This window comes from Calonectris borealis, chromosome 21 (assembly GCF_964195595.1).
Source record: "Calonectris borealis chromosome 21, bCalBor7.hap1.2, whole genome shotgun sequence".
NCBI lineage: Eukaryota > Metazoa > Chordata > Aves > Procellariiformes > Procellariidae > Calonectris > Calonectris borealis.
Window position 1 is genome coordinate 1637563 of NC_134332.1, and position 15409 is coordinate 1652971.

The following is a 15409-nucleotide window of genomic DNA, read 5'->3' on the forward strand; positions in this document are numbered from 1 at the left end:
TGACAACAAAAAAAGCTTCACCTTAGTACGCTAATTACAAAGATAAAAGAATGAGGCTATTCTAACTTAAGCAATAACAGCTTGTTTGAGGAAACCTAATATCAAACACTCACACAAAGCTGTGGCCTTTCGCTTGGCACAGCGTCAAAGCACACTTACAAGCAAGGAGCCAACGGCAAGAACACTAGAAGGGAGATTTAACTGAAAAGGGTACAGTTGTTGGAGCCCAATGTTTACATAAATGCTGTAAAGCAGAAAATGAAGTAGAAAGGGAGAGACCGTGCTCTAACAATGACGTTCATGTTTATACAGGAGGTGGCCAAAGGCATTAATGCATTTCTACTTTCCACAGCACTTGGTAGGTCAGTGTTGCAACTCACACAAAATACCTACAAAACTAAAACCGTACCCCTCTTTGACTATAAAAATCAGCAACCACAGCTTAGTAATTGATCCAGGCAGTTCAGAGACACCCCAATAGGAAATAGAAGCCATACGTTTGCTGCTGAGAACATTTGCTTGAGGCCAGTTGAAAGTTTTCTATGTAAGGGAAAAGTATCACCCCAGGAGAAATTCTTCCAGCACTCAACTGTTGGTCACAAATTCCTCAAAACAATAATGTAACCAGCACAAACCTCCTAATTTATTGCTTCAGAGAAAAGTTTACTTTTCCTGAAGCAGAACAATATTCATGGGGTTGCACATTAGACAACTCATAGTCTGAAAAATTCCCTACAAATAAGTCATGAATGTCCCCCTGGCATTCACTGTATCCCAAAGGCTGAAGGGGAGCTCCTGCAAAGTTTTGGCACTCTTACTAAACTGCTACAAGAACACAATAATGCTGGTCCTAGTCATATACCACTTTATTAACTTCTTCCAACACTTCTATTGGCAAAATATTGAATATTGTTGACAACAAGAACAAAATTAGCAACCTAATTCTGAAGATTTACAGAGCACTTCATGAACTACACAGAAGCCCTTAAAAAGCACCATCCCAAATACACAGTTCCTCTGCCACAAAACCACTGCACAGCTTTTGATTTAAAACACAACCGAGAGCACTCTGGAGCTGCAAATCCTCACCACAATCTGCACCACTTCCCACCAACTACCCTGAATAACTAGTTTTTTCTCAAATATAGGCACTGGATGACACAACACTCTTTCAAAGCACAACCAGAAGTCTATTAAACCGAAATAGAGAGCTGTCCGCATCAATATCTTCTTCTGTCTCCACTGATCGCTTCATTAGTGCAAAGAAACTACATCTGGAAGGCCAATAAGACAGCCACCCAGCCTTTTAGAGTCAAACGACCAGTGATCAGGACAGGAAGATCTGCAAAGTGCAAATTAAAAGCAAAAACAACCCCAAACAGCCTTCAGAAATCTCCTCCCATCCCATGTTCAACCCTCTCTCATCACACACACTGCCTCGCTTTTAACAGGACGTGAAGCATTTGCACCCTCAAACCACTGCAGTTCTGAGGCCCCTTCACACACTTTCCCCACGACTAAGGAACAGACGGCCAAAAGGGCAGGGATGGGGCTGAGGGGATGCAGGGAGAAATAACGGGAAAAGCAGAACACAGCGGGGCCCGGGCAGGCTGAGGCACAGAGGAAGAGCCCAGAAAGCAGCGAAGAGGAAGAAGTGCCGGGGGGGAGGCAGCGGGACGAAGCCGGAGGCGCGGGGAGGAGAGGAGAGACCCGGACCGCGGGAGGCGGGCAGGGCCAGGCCGGCCCCGCCACTCCTCTCAGGCGTCCCGGAGGGAGCCAGCGCGGCGGGGGACCCAGCCTGCAGGGACGGGGGCGGCGCAGACCTTACTTTGAGGGTGAGGTGATGGACACGGGCGCCGGCCGGGCCCGCCCAGAGCAGCAGCAGCCCCAGCACAACCGCGGCCCGCGACAGCACGGCCCCAGCGCCGCGGGCCGCCATGTTTATTCCAGCATCAGCATCCTCTTCCCGCGCCACTTCCGGGGTCAAGGGGCGGTGGCACGTGACCGCGGCGGGGCGGGGCTGTCCCTCACCCCTGTCAGCGCCGGGCCTCCCCTGTCACCGGGGTTTGTCCCCTGTCACCGGGGTTTGTCCCCTGTCACCGGGGTTTCTCCCTTGTCACTGGGGTTTTGTGGCTTCCCAGCCCTTTTCTCTCCCTTTAGGGCCCTTCTGGGCTGCCCCCCGCCCGGAGGCTGCCTCCCGCGGTGGCCCCGGGTTGGCCCGGGCCCCTCGGTGAGGGCCATGGCGGTGGCCGGGGCCCTGTGGCAGCTCCCTCCTTGCTGATGGCCCTCGCTGCTCTCACAGGGGGACACCGGCCAAAGGCAACCCCTGAGCCTTCCCGAGAACACCCTGCGTGGAGGTGCTCAGCAGGGCCCTGGTTTGAGGTGAGGCGCCACAGAGCTGCCCTGTCCCCCAAGTGAAGGCCGGACTCTTCCCGCCTTAGCCCTCAGCCATGCAGCATAGTTCATAGCAGGTTTGGCGTCGTTGCTTCCAGCTCAGCCGTTTCAGCATCTTCCTGGGAGCTATGGTGAGAGCAGGTGTCTGAGCATCAGGTAGTCCAACAACTGAAAAACTGCCTCTCTATTTAAAGCTGGGTTTAGAGTATTAATTTTAAATATCACAAAAAAATATGTAACAAAACAAAAGGCTTTCTGCTTCCTTACTAGAATAGCTTTGCAGTTATTGAACTATTTGAAACTGGAAGCTGTAGTCCCACTTAAAAATTAAACGACAAGCAGATTGGGCCTGACTTCAGCGACTTCTTTGTTGTTCAAATTGAAAGTAACACAAGAAGTAAAGTGAACATAAATAGCGGCAATTAAAATGGCTTTTAGGCTAACACACTGCTAAAAAAAATTCTGAAAGACTATGCAATGTGTCTTCCTTACAGGAAGCCATCAATATAAATAAATTATAATAAAATAAATAAAATAAAATAAATTCACACTGAAGAATTAGTGTGGAGTCATGTGCTGTCAGCTCTTGGAACGCAAGCATTCTGATTTTCCCTTTCAGTGTATGGAGTAACAGCTGTGCAAGTTTCTTCCTCTAGAGCCAGATAAAAAACTGGACTGGATGAGGCGAGTAGTAAAACGCAAGCAAGGGTGAATAGGCAGAGAAAAATCAATAGTCTTGACCTTTATATTCGCAAGATTATGTAGAATGTCACATCTTTGTACAGAGGTAATTCAGATGTTACTATATGTTATCAGTTACCTCTTTCTTTTTGTTTTATACTCTTAGGTAATTGAATAAACACAGAAATCAGCCAGAGAAACCTGGACTGGTACCAGAAAATATCTGGAAGCATTAAAAAAACCAATCTTGTGTTTTCCTGGTAGGGTTCTTTCTCGGGCAGTAGCTGGTACATGCCGCTAGATGTCCTGTCAGCATCAGGCCTTGTAGCGCACGTAGCTACACCCCGCAGGTTGTAAGAAGCCTACGTAACTATGAACATCAGATAATTTATTCTGAAAAGATAACTGTGGTCTAGATATTTTCTTGGAATTAATTTTTTTAATCTTGTAATAATTCCTGTGCATGGACCACCTGGGAAACCTAGAGACTTTTGACTCCTGAGAACTAGCTGCTTGCAACCACCGCTGCAGTGGAGGCTTCCATGCCTTGCTCCATTACTAAATATCAGGCACATTTTGACTACTTCAGTGGTCAAATAGCATGAGGTTTTCCTCTATAATTCTGGGGATTGGTTCAGCTGAAGAGCGTCGCTTAGTCTGAAGATGCTTCCTAATAGCAATCAGGGATTTCTATGCTAGAGACTAGAAACTGTCTGAAGATCTTTTTTTTTTTTCATGTAACTCTCCACCAATTATTAGGATATTGAAGTAACTGTAAGTTCCTCACTTGCCTAGGCTAAATGATCTCAAAAATAGAATTTATAACACGTTTACTTTCTTTGGCTATGCATTTTTCTAAGAACTTGTATATTAAAAGATGTCTGTACTTAAATTTACATCACTATCAATATGCAAACTGGCTGCTGTCTGTAATGAATATGCTATAATACCAACTCTCATCGTTACATTAATACGTTTCATTGTAGCTTCCAGACAAGATTTGCCTTGCTGTAACTGTGCTCTTCCTAGCATGTACAGTTATTCTCAGCTGTGGTTAAACATATTTAGCCTGGATATCATTTTCCTTTACTCCTTCATTGTACCCAAACACCTAATTAGAACCCTTCACAGATTTTTTTCTTCTTTTTTTTTTTGAAGCGTATCATGGGCAACTATTGAGATTGGATGGAAGGCATCAGCAGTGTGAGAAAAATCTTGGCATAGGGATAGCCTACAGGTACACCTCAGTACAGACTGAAGCAGATTAGGTGTCAATTTATTAATGTAAACCATGAGCCAACGTAGGGGCATGTCGTGAAGTAGCAAGGGCTGGCTGTTCCCTGAGGGACACGGGGTGGGAGATGAACATGATAACGCAGCCAAGAGGGCAGGAGCCTCACCATTCAGGGAGCAGTCCCACAGTCCCCAAGCAAGGCAAGCGGAGCAGGCCCAGGGATGGCAGCTGGGAGCAGCCGAGAGTCCAGGTCATCAGGCGAGCTCGTAGCAATGAGACGGGGGCAAGGCTGAGTTGAGAAGTCATTCTGCAGTTCAGGTGATGGTAACCAAGGTCAGACACAGTCTAGTGATGGCTGGACAGGTCCACAGGGATGAGGCAGGTCTGAGATAAGGCCAGACGTGAGCCAGGCTCCACATCAACAGGGTCTATAGCCAGGCATAGCTGTGGCTGAGCCAGAGACCAGTCCCCCTACAACACTGCTCAGAGACTGAATCCTCAGGCCAAAGCTTAGATAGGGCTCCTGAGTCCATGGGCAGAGGGTGTAGGTGGAGGCCACAGGTGAAGCTGGTCAGGGCCATTAAGCTTTATCAGGTCTTAATCAGGCTTAATTAGGCCCCTCTGGGCCCTGATAGGGCATTTAAAGAGAACCAAGGTCCCCTGCTGTGTGTCTGAATGATCGGTGTAGTGTTGTAACAGCAGAAAGGAAACAGCTGTGGTGGTGATGGCCTTAGGGAAAGGTGTGTCCTCTTCCTTTCCTGGTGCTGTTTCAGTCCCAGTGTATGAGAGGTTACAAGCGACATCTACATTCCCTGTCTTGGATGTGGATGATCTGGGTAGAATTATACAACTAAAAAGGAAGCAGCTGCAAGGGTGATAACTCCAGGGGGGAAAGGTGGGTCCTCTTCCTCTTGTACCCTGGAAGCTAGAAATGCTTCTATGTGTTCTGAAAGTTGTGATTTTTCTTGCTTTGCATGAGTAAACAAAACCAGAGAAAAGGGTTTAGACTGAACTGTAATTTAGGGATTTATTTCATCTTCTTTAAATACCTTCTGAATCATTTAGCAGCTAATCTGGCTGTTTTCAAGTGGGATTGGGTTTTCCTAAACAAAGTTCTGGCCTTCTAGAAAGGGAATTGCTTCTAGTTGGGCTTAAGATCTACCTCTGGGAGTGTTTTGAATCATAACAACAGGAGAGGTAAATAGAGAAAATTTACAGGAATAGGCCCATATCTAGATAACAGATCTGCATGGTCTTGTTCTCAGTACAGCTGAAGGAAAACTCCCACCAGCTTCTATGTGGCTCAGATTTGGATTGTGAGAATTAAGTAATGAGGTGATAGATAGTATAATTTCTAAGTGTCATTTTTAATTACTCTTTTGAGGCTGGGACCTACTGAGCTTTCCAGCATTGCATTTCAGCATAAAGAGCTCTTAATGCTCCCATCATTGTTAATTACATTAGTAATTAGGGACCAACCAAGCTGCAGGCCCTGCTGTTTTGGGCACTGCATAACTGAAAGTAATAACGTAAGTGGCAGTCCCTGTCTTGGGAGGGTTTCAGGGTAAATAATAAAGACAATCAAAGATAGGAAAATGTCCCCTTCCAGAAATATATGGAATTAATTTTATTTAGTGTTTGTCTTGAACCTTTGTGCACACAGATTTTAATAACTCTTCTTAGGTTTTGGCGTGGTTGATTCTAATGTACCATCATAATACAAAACTTGCATTTCTGGCCTTTATCTTTCTGTAACTGGTTACGTATTTTTATCTTTCAGTGTGGACAGGTTTCCCTGCCTGTGCTGGTGTAACAGGTTTGCCTTGTTCCCCTCCCAGCTCTTTGTGCAAAAGGAAATTCCACAGCAAATTTACCTCAGATGATACTAGTGCTGCTTTCTGTTTGGTCCCTGTACATTCTTTTTACTCAAGTATTTATGGATTAAGCTCTCAAAAAGTCGTGATGCAACCACATTGGCTGGTTTTGCAACGCGCTCTGAATGGACGTAGGTCTAAGGACAGCAGGCGTTGGTGCCCCTTCCCTGAGAGTCTGTAGAAGCACAAACCCCTGGAAGATTGTGGTTGTGCTTTAGGCAGCATGGCAGGCTCAGCTATTTAAATATGTTGGCAGTAGCAGGAAGAAGTACTCTGTAAAATGAGTTGAACAGCGTGTCTCTTAGCTGTTATGAAGTCAGTCCTTAAAAGTAATAACTTTTGATGATGAACAAAAGCGTTGCCTGTTGTCTGCCTCCCTTCAAAGACAGCTGTGTTTGTCATGTTCAAATCAATTGAACTAGGATAAAAATAAATGCAATTCAGTTATTAACATAACGCTTGTCTTCATTGTTGTTCTAAATGTTGGAATTGCTTAGTAAGTTATTCTTGCCCTTTCTCATGTAGGGTTATAGCCAAGTGTCAGTGCAAGAAGTGCATTAATCTAAAGGAGATAACGCTTGTAGCAGCTGGTCAATTTTTATCTTCTGACATCAAAAGGATCCCCACCCTCTATAAGCAGATACCTTTTTCCTCAGGTGAATAAACGTGCTTCCCTTTTTTTTCCCCCCATGTAAATCTTTCATGAACAGATGCAGAAATAAATATAAAATATCAGTCTAAAGCTCTTTTTACATTTCTTGTAGCTGAAAAACAGAAATGTAAAATCAGATTAAGTGACACAGTTCAAATAAATGCTGTTACAGAGGAAGACAAGTGCAGCAAGGAAAAGGGCCTTTTCTGCAAGGCCTGCATAATTGCTACAATAACCCACATTTATGCAAAGGCAGATAATTTGGTTATTTTTTTTGCTTGCTCGTTGAGCATGTTGGTGACAGATGGTGGACTTGACATTCCCTGATTTGAGTTATTTTGGGGGTATGTGTCTATATTTATGTATTTGGGTAGCTGAGTTTGAAGAAGTCAGCCCTTGCAGTCAGTTTTAAGCGTGTGGGTTTCCTTCTTCTATAGGGCGGTTGCCCCACTTCCAAAAGGTCAAAACAGGAACATTTGCTTAAAAAAAACCCCACCTCGCTCGGGGATGGGCGGTAAGAAATGGGGAAGCGACACCTGAGGGCGGGCGGGGATCACCGCCGGGGCTGCCCTCCGGGCGGGGAGCGCCCACTTCACCCCGCCGGCTGCTCCCGCCGGCCTGCGCACCGGCCCGCTCCGCGCTTCAAAGCGGGGGGGCTGAGAACTGCCTGTCGCGCCGCGTTCCCGTGCGGGACCCCCGGGACAGGGACCAGGGCGGCCCCGCCGTTGCCAGCGGGGACCGGGGCCGCGCTGACTGGAGGCCGCGCCTGCGCGGTGCCGGCCTCGCCCGCCTCCCCCCCCGCCCCGCGGCGGACCGCGCTTGCGCAGTGCGCCGGAGCTGTCAATCCCCCCCCGCCCCGCTCCGCCACCGCCTCCCCGCGCGGCGCCGCTCGGGCCATTTTGCGGCGCGATGAGGCGGGAGCGGCGGTGAGCAGCGCCCGGCCGCGGCCCCGTCCCCGTCCCGCTCCTCTCCGCACCCCCGCCTCGCCCTGCCGGGGCCCCGTCCTCCGTGCGCGGGGAGCGAAGGGGAAGGAAGCCCAAGCCGGGGGACAGAGAGACCCCGAGCGCCCCCCGCCCGCCCCTCAGCGCCGGCCCTCGGCGGGGCGGCGGAGCCATGAGCTGGGGCACGGAGCTGTGGGTGAGTGAGTGAGGGAGGGAAGAAGGAAGGGAGGGAGGGAGGGAGGGAGGGAGGGAGGGAGCGGGGTCGCCGTTGCGGCGGTTACCGCGGAGCGCCGCGCCCGCCCCGTGTCATAACGGTCCGTGCGGAGGGGCCGGCGCCGGCCCCGCTGCGGTGCGGGGCGGGGGGCCGGGGTTCCCCTGTGCGGGCACCGCGGGGGAGGTCTGGCCGGGGGCTGCCGTCTCCGGGGGGGTCTCCCCTTTCTAGAAACTTTCACGTGTAGCCTCCGCAGGGAAATCCCAGCGGAGACTTAGTAGTTTTATTTATTTTCTTCAGTAAAATAAAAAAATGCTCAACAGCACGAAAAGCTACCGCGGTTCTAGAGCGGAGGGAGGCTTTCAAGCGAAGGCTGGGGTGGGTTTGGTGTGTGGCTCCTGCAAGAGGCTGGAGGAGGTGGATTTATATACGAGGGGGTCCAATTTCAGGAGAGGGAGCTGCAGGGAAGAAAAGCCAGATGATAAAATTTCCTTTCGCTGTTGTTAAGGGGTTTCTCTCCACGCTTCTTTTGAAGGGCGGAGGTTTTTATTAGAAGAGTTTTCTGTTGTGAGTAAATAAGTACATTTTGATGGTGAGGAGGGTTTCAATATATAAAGCTCCTTGATTGTTTTTGAAGTGAACCTGGAAAGTATAAATGCATTTGGTTTACGACGGGGCATTACTGGAAAATATCAAACTGTTAAAAGGAATGAAAAGTGGGTAATAGCGATTTGAAATGGTCCCTTGCTAATCTGAGAAAATAAGGGTAGGCAAATAAAAGAAGTCTTGAAAGGCAAAAGAGATATACATATTCAATCACAAAGGACATGATGCAGCCATGTTTGGCAGCGTGATGGAGGAGCATGGAGCAAAACCTGTTATTGAGGGCTCGTAATAGTGGACAGGAGAATGTGCAAGCGGTTGTTAATTTAATTGTAGGACACTAAAAATCTTTGGACAAATCTGTGCTCGGGAGCGGGGCAAGAGGAAAACGGAAATAGTGTTTTGAATGGAGAAGTCAAGAATGAGTGGCAGGGGGTCATCTGGGTTGCAAAGCACTGCAGGATTTCGCTCCTGTACTCATGTTTGTGGCTAGTAACCGGTGAGAGTTAAGATCTAAACATATCTAAGCTTTTAAACTGCCTCTGTATAGAAATGGTTATTTTAGATGTGCTAATTGCTGTCCTTTCTGGATGCATTACTGGCCTGTTCTGGCAGACGGTTAAGTAAGCATCCCGTTTTGCTGTGACATTGTAGTCACGTTATAGCTAGATCTGGTTAGAACTAGACAGCAAATTAGGGAGCAAAAGCTTACTGAGAGGTTCTTGTGGTATGTTTGTGTATTCCAGAGAAAGAGAGGTGATACATACCGATGAAATATTGTAGTGATGCTATATTGATTCATCAGTATATAAACAGCTCTGCTGCATGGGAGTGTTTATGGGAAAATCTGCAGTTGCCTTCTTTTTCTGCATCTTGGATGCTTTGGGGGGAGATGAAATAATTTGAGTGGAATCAATATAATGCAGTATTATTAATAATATAATTATTATATAAATATAATTAGTATAGCAGTTTTGACACAGGAAAATACATTCTGAATTCTCAAGATAAACTTAGTTATTTTTGCATTCTTAAAAGTGTGCAAGCGATACCGAGATGTTTCTGCACAAGAACAGTAGTAGTAGAGTAGTGCTTATAAATAGTTTTTTCTGTTTTATGTAGTTTTTGCAGGTGTGTATGCAGTCATATATTTGTCTTCTGTAACAGTTATGAACTGCTGTTGTAACATACTTTTTTTTCCCTGGAAAATTTTGTTGGTGAAATTATTGTCTTCAGCAGCATCAAAGTGTTATTTTTCATGTCTCCAATGTAGTACTTTGAGAAGAATAGCAGGTTACTGAAGAAAAGGGTTGGACCAACAGATTGAATTATTCTAGATACAAAATTGGCAGGAGTTGCTTTATTTTAAATTGGGCAGAGTTTTGAAAATGCATCAGTTTCCAGTGCTCTGGGTATTTAGGACAAAACACTGATTTCTCTCTCTATGTTCTCCCTTTCACTGGGAAAGGAAACCACACAACCAACCTGTATTTAATATATGCTGCCTCCTTTTGTTGATCATGGCATGCTTTTTTTTTTTTTTAACGAAATTAAATTTCCATTTACCTTAGTAGTCAGGGAATAGGTATTTAGAAACAGGTGGTGTAAGCAACAAATGCTTCTTTTATGATGTGACCGGTATATAATTTGATGCAATCATTTGGTGGACTGAAAGTTGAGGCAGTAACAAGTGTTCCCAACTGTAGTTTAGAAGTTTGAAATTTGCTAGAAAGACTAGCATTGTTTGATCAGGCTTGACTTTCACCCTTTATCTCTGATGTGCTGATCTATCAGACTGGATGTGTGTTCATGATTCACCCCTTTAAATGTAGCAAAGGGGAAGTAAAATCAAGCTTGCTCTTTAGAGCATGTAGAATGCTAATGTGCATGGATTTATCTAGAATTTCCCTTCATTCCTGGAAAAAAAGCTGGTTGCAGAAAGCCTCATACTTCAGAAGCAATAAAATCCCTTCGGCAACATATAAGTTATTCCCAAGACAGATTTTTAGCCCTGTGCTGTCATGTGAGTGTATTCTGTGCCTCTGGCTTGCAAAACCTATTGCAGAGTTCCGATTGATATTTCACTTGAATCTAGACTTCTGAGTTTCATTTTAGGATTGGCCCTGTGAGTGTAAATGGACCCATAACCAGCAGAATTATTAGAGGTACTAATGCAGCATTTCTATCCCATATGAGGCTAAATGCTCGGGATAATGAGATCATCTGGGGCCTCCAAGCAATCCAGCGTTACAGAGCAAAACCTGAAGGTCTCATGTAACCGTCTGCGAGTTTCCTGTGTGTAAGCACGCTGTACAGGGTGGCAGCGGCTGCGCTGTGCAGTTTGTCAGTCTGCCCAACCCCTGCAAAAGTCTTTCTGCCCGTTACACTTGAAACGTACAGGAGCTGGAGGAAGAAGCGGTGGGTGAAGGACAAAGTACAGTCATAGGACCGAACCATTTTGTTTTTCACCGCAGTTCAAGAGTAGCATTAAGGGCTAACAGGTAGGAGGGTGTAATGGGTACTTATTTCATGTCTGATTCTTGAAATTGGCAATGTTTTCCAAATACTTAGCTAATATAAGTGGTAAGTAAAGATTATGTGTACAGACTCAACTTGTACCTTCAGTCAACTACGCTTTGGGGACAATAGGCTGTAAAAGCATACTTGGATCTCTTTCACGCTTTTCCTCTGATGGGTAATGGGGAAGAACATAGACTAGGGCACATACAGCTATTCAGAAGGGTGCTTTAGCTAGCAAAATGCTACTGTGTGCTGCACATCCCACCAGTGCCCTTTTGTGTGGTTTGAAGCCCTTGAAGCAAGTGGTAGGAATTACATAGCAAACTGCGCTAAAACTAACTTCAGCGCTTCGGTCCTCGTCTCTTGAGCAGAAAAAACTGTGGCTGCATGGTTGGTATATTGAAGGGAATGAACTTTCTTGATGATGAGTTTTGGTACAGTATGTAGTTTGGGGGAGCTACTTGTAAGTTTGTGGTTAAGTGGTCCAGGAAAAACTGTCTCTTCAGAACACTGTCACACCGCATGGCAAGTGATTAAATGTGAGAAGATTAGTCTTTTTGTTATGAATGTTTCAGAGGTGCAGACGCTGTGCGTTTGTTGTTGGGTTTTTTCCACATTCAATGTAAAGTTTAAAAAAAAACTGGGGAGGAAGGTGATTTAATCAAATTTTTCTTTGACCTTTGTGAAAAGCTGAGTGTCTGCTAACAGCTGTCACTGTCCTTTCAACCTGTGAGAAGGTGAATATTCTGTGTTTGCAAAGGACTTAATTTGCCGTCCTTATGCAAGGGCTCTGTTGGCCAACTCCTCATGTGACTGATACTTTGGGGACTGTGCCTTTTGTAGTGTGTTCCAGTACGCTTTAGTATGCAAAAATACAATCTGTGGATATGGTTATTTTTGCCTTATAAAGTTCATTCCACTTGTGAATTGTCTCTAAACTTTTTATGGTTTAGAAAATTATTATTTTCCGTAATAGTAATTTCTTAATTCACAGTATTAAAACAACTGGGATTCTTGGAGACCATGTTCTCGTAACTACGTCCTCATTGTTAGACGATGAAACATGGGTGCAACTCTGAGTCGAACGTGAAGGCCCCGCTTGCTGTCTGTAACTGATAAATCGTTTCCTCTTTCAGTACTTGTGTCTCTACTTCATCAGCAGAATTTCTGTTTAAACAGCTGTGAGCTTGCATTTCTTAAATTTGCTTGAATGCAATATTGTTCTTCAATAGTATTTATAATGTATGGGTGTTGCGAGTGGTGACTCACATTCGGAAACTGGAGTACTCAGGTGATTTTGACCTTGGTGGCATTACATGGCGGTGTTATCTGGGCACAGTAGTCAAATGTGATCTTAAATGAAGGCTCTGTTCTTGTCGGCTTGTTCCCTATAAGAGGATCTGCAGAACTGGATCTAGGTTTGATGTATTGATTCTTTTCTTAAGCCAACATCTAGTGTATTGTATGCACCACTATAGTTGATTGCATACAATAGAAATCTGTGTGTGTGTGTCATCCCACCCATCCCATTCTCACACCCCCTACCACCCCTCACCCCCCTGCTTTGGTTTTGGGTGTTTAAACTGTTACTCTCCAAGACTGAAAGGAAAAGGAGCTGGTTTCTGATGGGACAAGGACACAGATTTAGAAGTATTTAGTCTTGCGTGCTAAATCACAAGTTAACTCAGATGATGGGTTGAGAGTTTCCATTATATAAGGTAATGGGCCTAACCTTCAAAGATGGGTGGATGAATTGTTTGCAGCTTAGAAAATCTTCTGTAGTGACAGGAAATGCTCTTCTGAAAAGTGTGTTTTATTGTAAATTGGCTGTGAATTGCTGCGACTTATTTGGCATCATTCAGACAACTCCAAGAGGCAGAACTGTGTATCCCTGGCCCCTTTCTCTTTGTATTTAGTAGAATCTTTGTTTCTGTTTAGTAACATGTTAAAATTTCTGTATATTTCAAAGAGACTGGAATTTCACCCTCAAAAATATACTCCCAGAGTAAGGCACCCTAAAAGCAAATACAGTGAGAGGTTGGGGAAAAAAAGCTGAGGTTAGGAATAAGTGCATCATATTTATAATTTTGGCGTGGTTATTCGAAGGCTCTTAGTAAAAGTTGTATACAGAGTGCTGGACAAAGAGTGCTTTGCTTCAAAGCAAAATACACTTTTCATTAGCTAGGTATTCTGCATAGTTATTTGGACAGTTTTGAGGTAGCAAAATTGTCTGACATTAATATCTCCTCCTTATTTCACAGTGGATCACTCATTGTTTTAAGTGGTCAGCCTGCATATGCAGGTTACTGAGTGAGAAATTGTTCATAGAAGTCGAATCATTACACAGTATCTTAATGCTGCAGCGCACACATTTGTGCATTTGCCCAGCACAGGATGGTAGTTCGGGCTGCTGCAGCCTGTAAGTATGTGCATTTTAAAATTAGTGCTATTGTAGTCCTTTTCATTAGTTTAAAAGTAGTTGATTTTTAAACTTTAAGATTTGTGGTGTGGGAACTCCCCTGCTGCTCGCAGGAGCTGGTCGGTAGGAGAATGGGGTTTTGTGTGAGGTCCCTGTGTACACCCCTTGGTACTTCCAGGCACTAGGAGTAGAAAGACTCCCTTCTGATACCTGAAGGAGTTGCTGGGTCTTTAATGTATGAATGTCTGAGTAATTTTGTTTACAATTCTGCTTTGCTTTAAGAAAGAGGATTTTTATAATATTGTCACTGACCTATTCTTATATTTCCCACCTATTCATTAAAGAATGGGGGATTTACAGTCTTTCAGCATGAATCAAGACTGTAGAATATCTTTTTTCTTTTCTTTTTTTTTTTTTTTCTTTTCCCTTTCAGTCACAGACTCTTCCCATTTGTACTGTGGCTGTTCAAGATCCCCTGCTTTCTTGAACCATCTGGGAAGGCAGTCAAACACAAGACATGTTTTTCTGGACTCTTTGCAGCTCATTAGTGTTACTCATGTTGTGAAACATTCTTTTAAAGCAGAATTTCAAAAGCCATACTCCACATGAAGAGTAGGAGCCACTGCTGCACTGTAACTTAATAACGTGCTTTGCAGTATTGCCTTTGTTGATTGCTGGAAAGGTAACCTGCTAATAAATTTTTGGAAATTCACTTTCATCCTGTTTGGAATAATGCTTCTGAGATTGGTTATACATTGAATCCAATCCAGCCATCAAAATCCAATGCGATGTTGAGTTTCCTTAGTGTTTATAGAAATGTTTTAAAATAACTTCCCCTTTCAATATAATCGTACGTTTTTCAGATGAAACTTGTCTTCCTCCTTCCACCCCTAGAAACACTGCTTTTCTATTTCACTTTTTGTTTTTTTAAACAATAAGCTGGTTAAATTGGTGAGAGGAAAAACACTGTTGTCTCTTGGCATATTGCAGTCTTTTTCCTTCTTTTCAAACAATGGCTTTGGCTCTAAAATACAAAACAGGAAAAAGTAGTATATATGTTGTATATACGTGCATATGTATGTACAGGATATAATGGTTTCAGTCTTTCTTCTCAAGCAGATGTGGTAAGGGTGATTTGGATCCCTTTGGAATTTTTACGTATTGCTTTGCCTCTGTGTTCTCTGGATAACGTTATTAACCTGGTCAATAATTTCTTCTGGCTCAGTTTGTTAAGAATGGTTTGTTGGCATTATTAAATAAAATGTTTCTTTTTGCATCTAAAAATGGAAAAAATGTAGATGGGGTTTCTAGATTACTTACAGCACAGAGCAGTGCAGTTAAAGTGCGAGAATGAAATGTTGATTGCCCAGTGTTCATTGCTGATCACTGAAGCAGACATGCATGTTGTAAAGCACGTAGAGAAGCAGTTCTGTTGCAATGTTGCCCTTAATTTATTTGGGGAAGAGTCAGCCTAATTGGAAAAACAACCAAAAGAACAACAGCAATCCCCCAGACAGCCTCAGAAACGCAGTAAAGCAGTAAAACTTGAAATGGAGTATCTCAGGAATTAATGCCTGGTTTAGAAAGATGGTCCCCCAAGTCATCCAGGTAGTCCTTAATCCTGAGGAGATGCCATAGTGGATTATCATTCTTCTTGTTGTAGCTGAAATAACATAGGTTTCTTATGTTAAATGTCACTTGGCTGTCGCTTGTTCAGTATTTTTCAAGTCCTTCTGCTTGGTACCTAAAAAGGTTTTAAAGCAAATCCTTGAATTCTACCATTTTAGTGAGACTGGTGTCAGTGCTGCTAGTAGCATTTATGTATTATCTGAAGGGGAAGGGTAGTTTGTAGTGTTTAGATTTGCTCCTCTGTGAACAGC

General features: G+C 44.3%; 2 protein-coding genes across 7 annotated transcripts in view; one reads left to right on the forward strand and one right to left on the reverse strand.

Annotated features, from left to right (window-relative positions):
• The window catches only part of GPR107 (G protein-coupled receptor 107), a 40198-nt gene extending 38212 nt beyond the window's left edge, over nucleotides 1-1986 (reverse strand). The window contains exon 1 of one of the 2 annotated variants that reach the window (XM_075170246.1): nucleotides 1829-1986. In XM_075170246.1, the coding sequence (XP_075026347.1) occupies nucleotides 1829-1939 (111 nt within the window). In that variant the 5' untranslated portion in view covers nucleotides 1940-1986. Of the gene's footprint in view, nucleotides 1-1823 lie in introns of both variants that reach the window. The other variant, XM_075170247.1, reaches the window with a different exon arrangement.
• A 99-nt stretch (nucleotides 1987-2085) lies between these two features.
• The window catches only part of FNBP1 (formin binding protein 1), a 110247-nt gene continuing 96923 nt past the window's right edge, over nucleotides 2086-15409 (forward strand). For 2 of the 5 annotated variants that reach the window (XM_075170272.1, XM_075170274.1), the window contains exon 1: nucleotides 7697-7972. In XM_075170272.1, coding sequence (XP_075026373.1) covers nucleotides 7949-7972 — 24 coding nt within the window. In that variant the 5' untranslated portion in view covers nucleotides 7697-7948. Of the gene's footprint in view, nucleotides 2551-7645; nucleotides 7973-15409 lie in introns of those variants that run through there. The other 3 variants (XM_075170281.1, XM_075170273.1, XM_075170271.1) reach the window with 3 other exon arrangements.